We start from the raw sequence: 17,637 nt of genomic DNA, 5'->3' as shown, positions 1-17,637 counted from the left end.
CTTTGACGAAAGCAAAGTTTGATGTAAAAAAAATCTTATTTCAAATACAAATCATTATTTCTAACCTTGTCAATGTCTTGACTCTATTTTCTATTCATTTCACAACATATGGTGGTGAATAAGTGTGACTTTTCATGGAAAACACGAAATTGTTTGGGTGATCCCAAACTTTTGAACGGTAGTGTACACACACACACATACACACGTTGCAGGCATAACGCTTCATTAGCAGTCATAAAGCCGAGCAGTCTTCTGTGTGTGTCTGAAGTGCGCCACAATTGTGCAGAAAAGCGTCCTCGTCGCTGGCGGATAATCCATGAAGTCTTTATATGGCACTTGCTGATTTGCATTTCCTTACATAATGTCGGTTCTTTCCACGGAGCCCACCGAAGTTAGCGCCGAAACAGGAAGGATGGGTTGAGTCCGAGTTGAATCATTCTGACTTGCAATACAATGGTTGAATTATACAGAATGTAGAGTAGTAGTAGTAGTAGTAGTATAGTACTAGTAGTAGTAGTAGTAGTTGTAGTAGTAGTATAGTTTGAAATAGAAGACAACAGATATACACATGATAAAAACGTTAAAAACCCAGTCCTATAAACACTAGAGCACAAATTCTCAAAATTACTGATTTTTTGGGGGGGGGGGTCCCCCCTGAGGTGGGTCCCCCCCCACACTTTTTTTCCCCCCAATTGCATCCGGCCAATTACCCCACTCTTCCGAGCCATCCTGGTCGTTGCTCCACCCCCTCTGCCGATCCGGGGAGGGCTGCAGACTACCACATGCCTCCTCTGATACACGTGGAGTCACCAGCCGCTTCTTTTCACCTGACAGTGAGGAGTTTCACCAGGGGGACATAGCACGTGGGAGGATCGCGCTATTCCCCCCAGTCCCCCCCCCCCCCCAACAGGCGAAAGGGCCAACCACAGGAAGCGCTAGTGCAGCGACCAGGACGTAGTGTGTGGGAGGATCACGCTATTCCCCCCCAGCCCCCCCCCCAAACAGGCGCCTTGACCAACCAGAGGAGGCGCTAGTGCTGCGACCAGGACACATACCCACATCCGGCTTCCCACCCGCAGACACGGCCAGCTGTGTCTGGAGGGACGCCCGACCAAGCCGGAGGTAACACGGGGATCGAACCAGCGATCCCTGTGTTGATAGCCAACGGAATGGACCGCCACGCCACCCAGATGCTAAAATTACAGATTATCACAAAGCCCGATAACATGACATGGTGGAGGTTCTCCGTCTATTTGCTCTTGTTTTTAACAGCGACAGCCGATCGTTTCTGTGAAGAAGCCGACCAGTCCCGTCTCCCCCACTAGGGGGGAGGAGGCTGTGGAGAGGACGGTCAAGGCTGGTGCACGTCTTTCATCGGCCCAACAGCAGGCCGCTCTCTTCGTGTCTGTAGATCAGGCAGATGTGTAGGGGTACACGCCTGTACCTGGTCATTACTCAGACAGCCCTTCCCCGAACCCCGTCCGTGGTGGCTCGTTGTCTCTCCTCACAGCCCTCAAACGGCGCACCCCCATACTCCACACGCGGCCTCATCAGTGCCGTCACAGGGAGGAAACGCACGCCCGGAGGCTGTTCTCCACGGCCTCCCCTCGACGTCTACGTCCCCACTAGGTGGCGTTTTTCACATTCACAAGCGACGTCACAGGTGGACACTTTCCCCCCACTAGCTCATCAGTGTTTCAAAGACACACAGAAGACTGCTCCGTGTACCCCCCCAATTGTACCTGGCCAACTACCCCACTTTTCCGAGCCGTCCCGGTCGCTGCTCCACCCCCTCTGCCGATCCGGGGAGGGCCGCAGACTACCACATGCCTCCTCCGATACATGTGGAGTCACCAGCCGCTTCTTTTCACCTGACAGTGAGGAGTTTCACCAGGGGGACGTAGCGTGTGGGAGGACCACGCTATCCCCCCCCCCAACAGGTGCCCCTACAGACCAGAGGAGGCGCTACTGCGGTGACCAGGACACATACCAACATCCGGCTTCCCACCCGCAGACACAGCCAATTGTGTCTGTAGGGACACCCGACCAAGCCGGAGGTAACACGGGGATTCGAACCGGCGATCCCCGTGTTGGTAGGCAACGGAACAGACCGCCACGCCACCCGGACGCCTGACTGCTCAGTGTTGTGTTTGCTATGGGACCATTATCTCTACAACACACTGCATGTGGAGATCCTTCTGGAAATCACGATTGTTTCCCTTTAAGCAATGTTTCATTACAATTATACCAATATCATTGTCATCATCACCCCCGACCCCTCACATCCTGCTCATCACCTCTTCCAGCGCCTTCCCTCAGGGAGGCGCTACAGGCCACTGTCCACTAAGACTAAACGCTTCGCAAGGTTTTTTTTCCCCTAACCATCAGGACTCTGAATTCCTCCCTCTCACCCCCTCCTCACACACCATTGGCCCAAATACCACCATTCACCTAATTGGTACGTGTGATATGTTTGTTTCCGTTATTGTTTAACTGTATTGTTCATGATAATATGTGGAGAGTCTGTTGTTGTTGTCCCTGTATGTATTGTGCTGCAGAGCTTAATGTGTACCAAAAACAAGCTCCACCGGCCTTGGTCGTGTGGCCAATAAAACAATCTAATCTAATCTAATCTAATCTAATAATTAGTCAGTTTAACGTGATGCATAGACATCATGAAGCATCATTTTTTATATGTATGAGGAAAAAAATATAGATATGCCCAGTTTTGCCCAGAGCAAACTCAATACGCCGAGGGCCATGAGCCTAGGTTATGTGTAGTAAGGTGCTGTATAAGCGAGACTGTTCGAAGCACTCTTGAAATCAAGTGAATATATTAAAAGAGAAGGAGTGAACTTGAGCTCCCCCCCCACCCCACACTTTTTTTTTTTTTTTTTGGCAGTAGCAGCTTCTGAAAAGCAATGTCTTATTCAGCCTCTCCTTGAGACGACCCGGTGGGACAGTCTGACGGTGTCCAGGCTACCAAAAGCCATTCATCCTGAAGTGAGGAAACGAGGGTTGCAGCCCGTCCCAGATGATGGAGTCTGCCACCAGCCATGAGCTAAAGTGCTGCTGGACAAACCCCATCTCCTCCCTCCGCAGAGGATTAGTCTTCCTTGACATTTAATAAAGATGACATGGGAACACCAAAACAAACGTTACTTATTCATGCACTTTTCCAGGAACTGTGTGTCTACACCGTCTCTAGTTTCACTGATAATGCACAAGACTTTGTCAAGGAGGATTCACTCGTGTCATTTCATGTTGTATTCCAGTTTCACTATTGTGATGCCGTTTCCTTAACACATATTGCAATATACAATGTGTTTTTTATCATGTTCCATAATTTTAACTAATGATTATTTGTCTTGAAATAAATGTGCCATTACTTTCATTCAGGAGCCGCTATCAATTTCCTGCCTCATATAAAACCGAAGCGCAGTAACCTCCAAAATAAGAATCACGGCCCAGTTTCATCAGCCGATTCTGTGCATAGAACTAACCTGACCCGGCGGGTTGCTCACATAGAACATGTAAAATGCAAGACGAGGTCATAAAATTGATATATGAGCTTGTAAACTGGAGCGGTTCTTCTATAATTCGGCGTACAGAGGTTGTCTCCTATACGGTATTCCTACATGTGAATATTGCACTGATGCCGAAACATTAAGAGAAAATTATGAGGGTCTGTGGAGAATTTACCGGAGCAAAGAGAACCCGGGAATATTGCACCAAGTCACAGCATAGCTTGGGTGTAAAGGCTCATCATGCAGCCAGCGCTGAGTATAAATAACTGAGTAAATGGTGATTGTGGTGGATGCTGGCTCCCACCAGCAAGGTTTTAATCTTCACGGCGGTGCAGCAGGAGGTTAGCGAGACAGACAGAGAAAGGTCGAAGGGTAGTGGGGAGAAGTGTGCAGCTCAGTTATTCATGAGGGCTGCTGCTATAAGGGTATGATAAGTACAACACTGGACTATTTTGATTTTTACTTGATATACACTGATTTCAGCAGTGAGCCATGATGTGCCTGTCTTCCATTTGAAGACATTTTATTTTTATTTTCCGTGCACAAACTTTTTCCTGTCACACAAAATGTCTTTTTCCATGAACGCAATACCGTTCTACACACCGGGGGCTGATGAAGATTTTGCAAAGATATCGTGCCGCTATTTGCGCCGCGGAGATGCACCGGAGTCAAATGGAAATGTGCACATTCCAAGAGACGTCGAGATTAGAATAAACTCATCCGAGATATGCTCAGCCAAAATCCACCGCAGAGACGCTTCTGTGTTATCCTGAAAAGCAGGGAATAGGTTTGCATGCTCTAGGTCAAGTTAATGATGTCTGTAGGGGGAAAAAAAGCCATAACATTTTTAAAAATATGGGTCAAGTTAAAGTATATTTAACTTTTTAAATATACATGAATAAAATAAACAAACAAATAAATAAATAAATAAATGGAAAGGATACATTAATTTATTTTTATTTATTATCATTTCTTTCATGTTTCCTGTTTTACATCCTGTAGAGCCGGGTCTAAACTATGGACCTGAGGCACTATAGGGCAGATGTCACTTGATTGACAGTATGTGGGCTGTTCAGAGTAGGGCGATTTTATTATTATCATTATTATTATTATTATTGTTATTGTTGTTGTTGTTGTTGTGATTATTATTATTATTTTCTCCAGGTGCAAACATCTACACTTAGCTCAGCTCAGATCACTCTTTAAACCAACCACAGAATTTTACAACATTTACCAGCATTTGTGAAAAACTTTTGTTTTTTAATTTAAAATGCATTTTAAAATGCTAAAATAAACCTAATCTGAGATTAAGATTACCTGGATTATCGAAAATAACACAAAAACGTGGACTATTCAGATAACTTTTAGCATTGCTTCAAAATTCAGCTTAAATGTGTTGGTAACCTCATTTAGTTTCCTCAGTCACTCTTGATTTTAAAACCATTCATTTTAACCTTGAAATTAAACTAGAAATACTGTGATGCAATACTGGGCAAAATCCTTCTCTATGTGTCAAGTGTTGCCTTCTCTTTCAGTTTCGGTCTGATTCAATAATGGTATTGGCTATCACGTCATACAATTCTAGCCACAAATAATTCACCAAAAAAAAACCCCCCAAAAAACAAAAATTCACAATAAATTAATCACAAGTCTTCTGCACACAAAATGTAAAAGTTACACATCTCCTGATTCATTTTTGCTCTGGTAATACAACCTAACTTTAGGCGCTGGTGATGATACAAAGGGAGGACGTCCTACCAAAAGCCCTGCCATTTATTTGCACCTCATTTTGGGGAAATGCCATTAAACAAATTTTCTCTGAGGTTTAAAATAGTTATTATTACAAAACTGGGGATAGTAATTCCAGTTTATAATTCTGGAGTGAAACTGGGGCAAGTATAATGAGGACCTTTGAGATCCTATTTTGATGTAATCATTTGATGTCAGCTATGAATTCTGGGTATTTTTTACCCATCTAAATGTTACTTGTTCAGTATATCACTGAATGGGAGGCATGAATAAGTAATGTCCAGGCTGAGTTTGTGATGTCAAAGGGAGTGAAATGAGTTCAGAGATGGAAAATTTTTTACTTTGAGGGAGGAAAAAAACGAGACCATGTTCATTATTATATGTCTTAATTTCCCTTAAGGATTGACCTAACTTTGAATAAAAAATTCCTTTCTGCTTTCCATAATTACACATTTTAGAGGTCATACACTTTTTTTTTCCTTCCAAGGCTAACCGGGATTCCCATTGTTATTGTCCTTTATCGGTTCTGTCAGCCAATTATTTTAAGAAACAACGAATTGATAATATTCCACCTAATTAACAAAGTGGATGAGAATGGCATCAATTGGGGATGGAAATGACGTCATTGCATGGGATTTTTTTTATAGATGTTTTATACGAGTTAGTGAGACAATAAGCATCCACTGACTGTGAAGACACTCAAATCAGTTGTAAGAGGATTATAGTTTTTTTTTTATGTTGGACGCTGACACCAGGAACAGCTTGCGAATGCAATTTTTAAACGTTTAATGCAAGGAGGCGTCATCAGATTTTCCAGCAAAGAGAGAGAGAAAAAAAAAATCCTCGCATGTGAAAACATTCCCCCAATGTTTAGTCATTTAACGGTTGTATAATGCTAAGCTTTTTTGGGCGAATCAGAGCCGTCATGCTTGACTCCCTCTCACACGGGAAAGCTCCTTTCCCTCAGCTTCAGGTTTTACTTTATTTCGATGAGAAAATTCCTGAGCTGCTCGAAGTTACACGTGCCTGAGAGACCGCCTCTTAAAAGGGAAGCAGGGCAATCGTATCAGATCATAACAGGATGTGGGGATTTAACCGCCAACACAGTGTCCTGGGTGACCGTGGGAGTCGGCAGGCTCTCGAGGTCTGCGAGCCCGTCGGTGATTTTTCAGGTAGACCTCGGGTTCGAGAAAAAGGGGCATCAGCAGCTTGGATATCTCAGTCACTTTGGGTTCTGGACGGGCGCGAGTAAGGGACGGTGCTTGCTATGTATTACAACTGCGAGCAAAGAGGGGACAGGAAGGACGGGCCCCTCGTTCCTACTGGGACCGGATCAGAGAACTCGGCCGACCACGGCAGAGTTTTTTCTACTGGCCAACCCGGACTTTAGTCGACCAACCACACTTGCTAATCTATGGCCTCCGTCTCACGAGAGAACAGAAAAGCCGGGCCGGGCATCAAACAAACAGAAACTAATGAGCTTCTTACAGACAACAAGAGCGAGCGAGGCACAGAAAGAGCACGACCAGATACAAATTGGTCTGATTCCGCCGCTATCTGATCTGCTACGTTCTCTGATGCTTTCCATGCCTCTCTTGTTGTTGTTTTCTGATGTTGTCCGAGACGTCAACCACTTATGGACGACGAGGTGCTCACGTGTCGAGCTTACAACATCATCTAATGTTGATCTAAAGGAGATCTACTGTAAACCTCATGAACCCAGCCTCCTCTGCAACGCCGGCCTTCTGGGCTGCTAAAGACTTTTAATCGCTGAAACGACAAAAGTCTGCACAAAATCATGGTTAAAAAAGAAAAGAAAAGTATTTCAAAGCACCCATTCCTTAATGCCCTTAATAGGACAGTTAGTGAGAATGCATGAAAGGACAACGGTGTCAACAAAAAGCTGCTATTTTCATGGTCCATACCAACATTAGATGGTGGACGGGGGTTTGAAACGCTCAAGAAAGTTATCTGATTCACCACGGTTAAAGCTTCTATTATGCCGAGCAATATATAAAGTAGTATAGAGACCAGGGGCGGGCAATCTTATCCAGAAAGTGCCGGTGTGGGTGCAGGTTTTTGTTCCAACCAAGCAGTGACACACCTGATCCCACGAATCAACCAGGAGAGTCTTTGCTGAGGAGCTTGATTAGAAGACACAGGTGTGTAACTGCTTGGTTGGAACAAAAACCTGCACCCACACCGGCCCTTTCAGGATGAGATTGCCCACCCCTGATATAGATTTTGATATTGCTCTGATCTTCTGCTCCTTGATTCAATTATTCAGGGAAACGGACTTAAAATATACATTTCTTACGACGCCATAAAGTCATGATGAAATACAGAACAGGAGATCAGATATCGGCGAGATGGGGAAAAAATTAAAAAAATAAAGACAGGTTTATGAAACTCAAAATCTGTTAACGCTAAGGCTAAGAGCAGCTGCAGGCAGGACATGATTTACTGTACAGTGGCTCCAATCCAGATCCACACTTTACTGCGCTATGAAGCACCTTTTAACAGGGATCATCCACGGTAATTAATCTCTAACTGTGGGGACTCTCTCTCTCTCTCTCTCTCTCGGCCCAACACATAAACGCATGCATAGTTTGTAAATATTTATCTTATTGCTCATCTTTAATGCACATCACTGGAGGACGGTGGGCCGCAGCGGAGAAGGGTAATGCTTTCGAGGAGCAATAAAACAAAACCTACGGAGACTCGACCCACATCGAGCCAAAGTGATGCAGGGTGGCGGGTATGCAAAGCTGGACTCCACTTATTGGTCTAGAGAACCTGATCAGGCCGTGAAGTCTCTATGGGAGAACGCAACAATATTTTCAAGAATTTAGAAGAAAAAGCCCCTGGGTCACATGATTGATTTCCAATGGCCAAAGCTTAATTCCAATGTACAACAGTCACTTACAGCTCCATGATTACTCAATAATGCATCAAAACCCTCGAGCCCACGGGGGAAGAAGTCAGTAATCAAAAAGTAAGTTAAGGATTTCATAATAGGACCCTATAAATAACTGGGGACAGAAATGGGGGCATGTAAAATTGATGAGGGATGATTCAAACCCCATGAGGTGGAGCGAGCTCGGCGCTGGCAGGAGAGGGATGGGACGCTAAAATGTCCTGACAGTACAGGCATGTGTAGAAGATGAAAACCAGCAAGCGACGTGTGCCCTTCGTTGTTATTATTAGTCAAAGGGTTTGTCATTATCTTTTAACGTGGATCACAAAGGGTGTGGTCTGAAGTTCTGAATTTGAGCCTGGGGTACAGCTGCCATCCATTAAACAGGCTCGGAAACACGGGCGCCATTTCCAAAGTCACTTCCATAACTCTTATTCCGTTAGCTCGTTAATTACCGACAAACAGTTTGGCGGCGTCTTGGTGCGACGCCGGCGGAGCCAATATGCCAGGGTCGCGGGCTGGGGTTCGACTCGCCACGTTGCCACCATATTGTCGTGGCAACGGCTGCGTTGGAGGCATATCAAAAAGGCACGCAGTTATGAAACGAATTATGAATCATTAGTGAGGCAGAAATAAAAATTCATGAGATATCAAAGATAGTATATATCGTGAAATATTTTGTTAATCGCTCTTAAAAAACTTTTCCAGTCTCGGGTTAGGGAGTTCATTTTGAGTCTGGCAATAACAGTTCACCACTGATGTCATTTGTGAAATGTTGTTTTTCACAGTCGCAGTAGGCCAGTAAAGAGCAGCACACTCCTGAGAATATTCTTAACAGATGTAGTGGATGGGTAATGCAACCATTCAATATATTCAAATTGTTTTTCATGCTCAGCAGAGTAATTTAAAAAAAAAAACCTACAAAATATCAAAGATGTACACCGGCTAATCTTAAATTGAAAGACTTTATATCCAACAGAGCTATGTGTGTTATGTTGCTGTGGTTTTGCTGCTGTGCTTTGTGCGTCTGTGTATGGCACACATCACAGGCCAACAACGGATTTTCAAGCGCTACAGATATTTTCTTTGTACCTTACTTCAGACTCGAACAACAAAACTACAGCCACATGCAAAAATAATACTCTGGGATCTCCGCGGGAACCCAACGAAAACACGGTGAAATCTGTATCTCGTCAATCTGTATCTCACAAGTGATAACAACAAGATCCCGAGTCTTCTCCACCCCCCCTTGCAGAGGAGGTGTTGTGCAGAAAAGTTCCTTTGCACTTTCGGTAACCTGTTCTCCAGCCCACCTTTCATGGAGAAACACCCAGGTGTTTATGTTGGCCTATTTTCGAACCCGGGTCTTAGAAACGCAGAGGAAAATAACTTGAGAGGCGTTTCTGCTCAATTCCAACTACTGTCACTCTCGTACCTTTTTACAGTCAGTGTGGATCCACTTAACTTAGCTTTTTTTTTGGGGGGGGGGGTTCCCTCTTTTTCTCCCCAATTGTATCCAGCCAATTACCCCACACTGCCGATCTGGGGAGGACTGCAGACTACCACATGCCTCCTCCGATACACGTGGTGTCACCAGCCGCTTATTTCACCTGACAGTGAGGAGTTTCACCAGGGGGATGTAGCACATGGGAGGATCACACTACCCCACCCCACCCCGACTAGGCGCTCCGACTGACCAGCATACCCACATCCGGCTTCCCACCTGCAGACACGGCCAATTGTGTCTGTAGGGACGCCCGACCAAGCCAGATGTATCACGGGGATTCAAACCGTCAATCTCCATGTTGGTAGGCAACAGAATAGACCGCCACGCCACCCGGACGCCAAAACTTAGCTTATTTTGAGCAAAATTGAGATCACTTATAAAAAGTGATGAGAACAGACTCATGACATTTCAGTGGCAGCCGGCCAGTACAGGGCGCTGGGGCGCCGCCCCCTTCAAACATCAAGAGATGAAAACCTACTTCAACATGTTAAATATAATTTAGTTGTATAATGCAAATGATTATGAAATAAAAGTGTTTTCCAGTCTGTGAGCAACTGTCAGAAGCCATTAAATACTGGTTCCAAATGGTATTTGGTTGATTCCTGTCTGAATACATGTACTTCCTGGGTGAAGGGGACCTCAAGCTTGTGGCGAGCAGGTGACCCGAGGCTGCTGTCTGATTGGTTTCTTCAGATTTTCCACGGGGCACAGTTCTGTGCGCCCCAGACACTCCCGCTTTTATTGGCAGCGAACTGGTATTGTTTTAATGTTTTTTGCTCTGTGATTGGACAATTCTCGTAGCTGTCAATCATGTTCACACCCACCATGACGCCTCGTCTCAACTGTCAATCATCCACCGTCTACGACTCCCGATAAAATCTATAGGCTACATTATCCTTCTTAATAACTCTGTGACTGTGTGGATATTAAAGCAGCTGTCAGGTGTGCTGCACCAAGGTAAACTGTGCCCCCCCCCCAAAATTTTTTTTAGCACCAGCCGCCACTGGATTCGAGTCAACTTTCCTTTACTGGTCTTTGTATTCAATTTACCCGGCGTGTCAGACTGATTTAGTTGGGACAACAAACTAACCAATAAATGTTAGATGAGGCAAACGACCATCAGCACATCAACATGATGATCTTGCATTTCTGCACAGCTCAGTGCTTTATGCAGTGAAGGCCACGCGCTAAATTCAACACGAAAGAACTACACAGTCTACTTCGAGAGCAACACGTCAACACAGCAGTCACCATTTCTCACATTATCGTCAAATCTATGAACATCCTCTTAGAGGACACATCCTCTTATGCCTTTTACCGTGTTCAACAATGTAATCCCCAGCCTTCAGATAACACAGAGTGATCCCTTAACGAGTTATTACAAGTGCGTGCTATGACATCATCGCTAAGTGAAAATTACGCCGAACACTATCATCACCCTCGTCATAAATTCAATATTTGGGACTAAAAAAGTACAACAGCCATGTCTGTAATAATCCACGCCGGCTCTAAATGAGGTTAAAAGTAGATCTGAGCGGCTGTCCTCAATTAAGTCCTCATTCATCAATACTTTGACATGCACTGTATGCATGTGATTAAGGCTGATTAACGCCGTTCACCACATTTTGGCAACAGCAAATAAGATGCATAGTTTCGTCCGGGACACCGGGCTCGCTCTTTCAGACTCGGGCTTGTTGGAAACAGCTGAGCGACTGACCCTGCACTAATTTCATTATTTGTGTCACACATAATTTCAAGCAGGTTGTTGCTCCATTTGTTTAGTTTCCTTGTTTATTTTTCATTTTTCAGGATTAATAACTTTGATCTTGTGTTAAATAATTGATATCATCATCAGTACGGTGTAGCCATGTTCCTATTTTAACTGTTTGGACCCACATCGGGGGAGCTACGGCAGTGTTCCTAGTCCACCATGCTGCAGACCTTCCTGGTCCTGGCATAGTGTCAGCTGGAGGGGACTGTGCAGAAGAGTGGTCCATGTACAGTGTGGCATACGACATGCCGTCGTCGCTAACTGCGGAAATCTGCATTAAAATCAATTATGCTCATCAAATTCTGTGGCAATAGTGAATCAACCATTAAAGAAAAAAATGACTTCACCCCCCCCCTCCCCCCTCCTTTTTCTCCCCAATTGTATCCGGCCAATTGCTCAATTCTTCTGAGCCATCCCCGGTCACTGCTCCACCCCTTCGCCAGCCACTTCTTTTCACCTGACAGTAAGGAGTTTCACCAGGGGGACGTAGCATGTGGGAGGATCACGCTATTCCGCCCAGTCCCCCCCCCCCGGAACAGGCGCCGAAACTGACCAGAGGAGGCGCTAGTGCAGCGACCAGGACACACACCCGCATCCGGCTTCCCGCCTGCAGACACGGCCAATTGTGTCTGTGGGGACGCCCGACCAAGCCGAAGGTAACATGGGGGTTCGAACCAACGATCCCCATGTTGGTAGGCAACGGAGCAGACCGCCACGCCACCCGGACGCCCTTTCAGTTTTTATTTCCGTCACAAAGAAAGGACATAATTGGAGGGGGCTGACCGGGTACCTCCCTTGATAAGTTTTTATAACGAGGTCAAAAGTCACAAACTAGCAATAAAAAAAACGTAGCGACGCTCCCTATTAACCTTGTATAGTTTACAAAACACCACATCACATATCTCTTTAAAATACTCGTTATTTTACCAACGCACCTCTCTCCGCTCTTTTCTCCTCCGCTCATCCGTCGTGACGACGGCCGATGAAGCCGTTCATTTGTTCACCGCTTGCATGGCGTACAATGGCAGGGCATACGGGGAGCGCAATTAACCGGGATGCCGAGTGCTGGGCTTGCAGCGGTTCACTGTCTGCCGCCGCGTAATTGGACCAAGAGTCTTCCGCCTCTAATAACCAGCAAGTGGAAGAAGTGATGAGACAAACCATATCTCTCCCGTCAGCACAGGCTGTAGACGAGTGGGCGAACGAGAAGCTCTCAGGTGAGTAAGTTTGTCATGCAGGCGAACGAACACCGCCCGTATCCTCCGCTTGCTCTACTCCACTTATTCAAAGTGGAATGGGAAGTCGGCTTACAAACCTTTCACGTCATTACCTATTAATGCAGATTATTGCTCTATAGTGATTGTTGATCTAGGGCTTAACATCGATATAGTGTGAACAGTCACACGGAAAACATGTTCGTATACAATTTACTTGCAGCTCCCAAATAAAAAAAAAAGAAAACACCAGAATTGCCATTTAATTGGACAAAACTGAAGAAATTCACTCGGGCTAATTTAACCCCAATTTACACTCCACGTGGGTTATGAACTTTAACAACTGGCCACTCCAGTCGTTAACCACACCAAACCCATACCATCTCTAACCTTGTACCTATACGTACCCATTTCTTTTCCTTTTTTTGGGGGGGGGGGGTGTTTCCTCCTTTTTCTCCCCAATTGTATCGGCCAATTACCCCCCCTCCTCCGAGCCGTCCCGGTCGCTGCTCCACCCCCTCTGCTGATCCGAGGAAGCTGCAGACTACCACATGCCTCCTCCGATACATGTGGAGTCGCCAGCCGCTTCTTTTCACCTGACAGTGAGGAGTTTCACCAGGGGGACGTAGCGCGTGGGAGGATCACGCTATTTCCCCCAGTCCCCCCCCCCCACCAGAGGAGGCGCTAGTGCAGTGACCAGGACACATACCCACATCCGGTTTCCCACTCGCAGACACGGCCAATTGTGTCTGTAGGGACGCCCGACCAAGCCGGAGGTAACACGGGGATTCGAACCGGCGATCCCCTGTGTTGGTAGGCAACGGACTAAACCGCTATGCTATTCAGACACCACTTACTAACCTTATACATAAACTTAACCATCTCTAATTTAATACCTAAATATAACCATTTCTAAACACGTACCTAACCTTAACCATTTCTAATCTAACCGTATTAAAAAGGAAAAACCAGACGTCCTCAACTTCCTCCTCAGTCAGCGACATGTTGACATGCTTCGTCTGCATGTGACCCAACATGAGTCCATATGCTAACACAAAGCCTTGCAAGGCCAGACATAGTATGTGCGTATTGTCCATCAGAAAGTGTGCCCAACGAGATTAGCTGGCGTGCAGTGTACGCATGCGACAAGACGTTGGCTGTCGAAGTATTTTGGGAACCGCCAACATCTTGTATACGTACGCTTTGTCCGTGAGACCAGATTAAATATAGCTATAAATACTGCCCTGACTGGCAGTTTACAAAGTAAACTCAAAGAGAGTAAAACAAACTACCAACTATACATCCATCCATCCATCCATTATCTCCAGCGGGGATGCTGGAGCCTATCCCAGCAGTCATTGGGCGGCAGGTGGGGCGACACCCTGGACAGGCCGCCAGGCCACCACACAGGGCCGACATACATACATACACACACACACACACACATACACACACACATTCATACCTAGGGACAATTTAGTACGGCCAATTCACCTGACCTACATGTCTTTGGACTGCGGGAGGAAACCCACGCAAACACGGGGAGGATATGCAAACTCCACACAGATGACGCCCCCCCAAGGTTGGACTACCCCGGGGCTCGAACCCAGGACCTTCTTGCTGTGAGGCGACCGCGCTCACCACCGCGCCGCCGTGCCACCCGATACATATGGAAACGGATAAAATGAACTAATTTGTCTTACCGTCAAACTTTTTATGCCTCGAGACAAACCTAGTCCTTATATTGCGACTGGTCTCCTCGACCACGTTCTCGAACTCCAGTTTGCTCTGCTGGCTTAGTTTGTCCTCCATCTCGGACGTGCAGCAGGTGTATCCCTGAGGACAGACACGCAGGTGTTCACCTGAGGGAAACAGAGGGGGGGGGGGAGGGAGAGGGAGAGAGAGAGTGTGTCATTTTCATCACTGATGGTTCTTTTTACCACCAAAGGATTCTGGTTTTCAAAAGGCTCGGCTGAGTGTCTGATCAAAGCCCCGCTGTGATTTCGGTGTTCCCATCACCGGCGCTATCAGCGGGGACGCAGGAACAAATGGGAAAGTCTAGTTTGTCAGCAAACAGCTGTCAGGTGAGACAGAGAGACCAGCCTTGTTAATCCCATGTATACCTAATCCATTTGGTGTATGATTTTAAACGGATACATACTTGTCCAACGGATGATGACAACACAGACGGAGCAGAGGTGGACGGTGATCACCAAAGGCAAACGGCGGTTTAATAAGACGGAAGCTGACACTCAGCAACCTGATAAGCAGTAAATCTCAGGGTTCACATGAAGAAAATCTGATGAAAAAGATTATTATTATGATTTTTTTTAAATATATATATATATACTTGAGATTCACCTTACCACCAGGAGGGGGGGGGGCAAACAAACAAGGGAGATAGTCCATGCTGTTTTGGATCTTTTTGCAGCAGGGTACTATAAGAATTCAGTTTTCTCCTAAAGCTTTACGGGTGCACCTTAACAGAAAACAAATATCGATTGTGAAGTGAAATACACACCTAACTCCTGTATAAAGTTTAATCGATATGTGTGAATGTAAGCATTTCTTTCCTAAAACTAGGATGCAAATTTCCCATGTTATCAAATTCCACATTCTAGAGCGGCTTCTTCTGACAGCGGATGGGAGGCTGACCTTGTGGTCTCAGATTCGATTTTTTTCATTTTTGCTGCCCTTTTAATATGGTGTGGGAAGGTGGCAGCCTGAAATCACGTTTGCGGCGGCCTCACCCAGTACGGACTGTGCGGCGCCTTTGTCCACGTCTACATCAGCGTCTAAGTTTGTGTCACCGTGTGAAGTTTTTATTTTTAACGATTTTTTTTCCCCGTTTAGTGGCTCGGAGAGCTGGCGTCGGATCGGCTGAGGGAGCCTGGTCTGCTGCGTCCGGTGGGCCCAAGGACCACGGCCCTGCCCGGAGCTGCGCCCGAAGAGGAAGCACCAAGGCTGGTCCGACAGGAGGTGGAAGCGGGGGCAGGCTAAGCTAACTGCTAGCCCGTGCAGACTTGCAGTTCTGACAGTCATCCTGGCTGGCGTTCATTCTATTGGACAGAAGAATTTTTGGACTGTGTTGCACTGAGTGGACTGTGTTGTTAGCCGTTTGTTTGAGGTTTTTTTTTTGTTTTGCTTTGTTCTCTCTGTTTTTGTATGTTTTTGGTGGCACCATTTCTGGGAAATTTTGGACGGTGTTTTTTTCTTTTGTGCTGCGCTGCTGTGGGCTGGTACACAAAAGAAACAAAATTTCACTTCTTTTGTGTACACAAGAACATGAACAAATTGTTCCTGATTCCTGAATATGAATTCCCACAGGCCCCGTTAAGACTGAGTATGAATATTCCCAAAGAGACATCCATGTAGAGCACGAGACAGAATGTTGTTTATTGACTATAGCTCTGCATTTAATACCATATACCATCTGTGCTAGAGCTTATGGACCTTAGTCTTTGTATTTCCATCTGTAAGTGCTTATATGACTTTCTGACAGGCAGACCTGAGACGGTGAGAGTAGGTACCCGCTACGCATCTACCATAGTTCTCAACAAAGGAGCGCCGCAGGGTTGTTGCCTTAGTCCCTCTTACTCTACAGTCTGTTCACACACGACTGTGTTGCCAAACATCATAGCAGCGTAGTGAAGCTCGCAGATGACACCACCGTAATTGGACTGATAAATGACAACAATGACGACGCCTATAGGAAGGAGATGAGGGGGGACTCATCCATATGGTGTCAAGATAACAACTCCTCACTGTCAGGGGAAAAAACAGCGGCTGGTGACGCCACATGTATCGGAGGAGGTATGTGGTAGTCTGCAGCCCTCCCCGGATCGGCAGAGGGGGGTGGAGCAGAGATCGGGACGGCTCGGGAAGAGTGGGGTAATTGGCTGGATACAATTGGGGAGAAAAGGGGGGAGAAAATCCACAAAACAAAAAAAAAAGAAAAAAGATAACAACATCTCCCTAAATGATGAGAAAACAAAGGAGATACTTGTTGATTTTAGGAAGTCCAGATCAGTTCAGACACCAGTTTACATCAATCATGTCCCTGTTGAAATTGTGAAAAAAAATTCAGATTTTTAGGCCTTCACATCCCAGACTCCCTTCTCCTGGTCTCTAAACACCAGAAGGCACAACAGAGACTATACTTCCTGAGATGTCTTAAAAAATACAGAATGTCCACAGAAACCCTGGTCAGTTTCTATCAGACCACCATAGACAGCACCCTTACTGGAAGCCCACTGGTGTGGTTTGACAACCTGACTGAACAGGTCCACAAACAACAGAGAAGGATGGTAAAAGCGGCTTCAAAAACAATAGGAACAGCACTGCCACAGCTTGAGGACATACTATACACCACCCATTGCAGAGGGAAGGCCCTAAATATGATGAAGGACACCAGCCACCCAGCACATGGTCTGTTCTCCTCCTTCCCTCAGGACAACGCTTGCAGAGCATCACAGCTCCGACAAAGACAAGTTTTTACCCCCAGAAGGTCAAAATAATGAACAGTAGGCCCCTAACATGACTTCCATTGATTTATTATTTTGTGGGATTTCTGATTTCTTATTTATTGTTTTGGTTATTTTTCGTTATTTCCTTATATAGAGTTTAAGGGCTGAGAGAGCCAGGGCATACGCATCTCATTTCATTGGAAGGTACACGGTACTTTTTACATGCGCATGATATTTAAGTGAAACTTGAACTTGAACTTGAACAAGTCAAAAAAAGCTGCCAGGGTAATCAGTCTGAATGGTACTTTTTGGCCTTCTGCCTCAATGTCACATAACAAAAGAAAGGGGAAAAAAATAACCTTTTAAAATACTGTCCACAGCTTTTACACAGGCAATCAAGGCAAGGCAAGCTTCATTTATGTAGCGTATTTACACAGCACAAGAAAAATGATGCTGCTTTTAGGTAATCACCGGACTCCTATTGTA

At 45.7% G+C, this 17,637-nt stretch overlaps 1 protein-coding gene across 1 annotated transcript in view; it reads right to left on the bottom strand.

Moving 5' to 3' along the window:
• Positions 1–17,637, bottom strand: part of LOC130111605 (glypican-6-like) — a 202,855-nt gene that overhangs the window by 123,083 nt on the left and 62,135 nt on the right. The window contains exon 2 of the mRNA XM_056278837.1: positions 14,389–14,547. Coding sequence (XP_056134812.1) covers positions 14,389–14,547 — 159 coding nt within the window. The remainder of the gene's footprint in view (positions 1–14,388; positions 14,548–17,637) is intronic.

Source organism: Lampris incognitus, chromosome 4 (assembly GCF_029633865.1).
Source record: "Lampris incognitus isolate fLamInc1 chromosome 4, fLamInc1.hap2, whole genome shotgun sequence".
NCBI lineage: Eukaryota > Metazoa > Chordata > Actinopteri > Lampriformes > Lampridae > Lampris > Lampris incognitus.
Note: the sequence above shows the minus strand (reverse complement) of the source record. Positions and strands in the feature narration are given on the sequence as shown.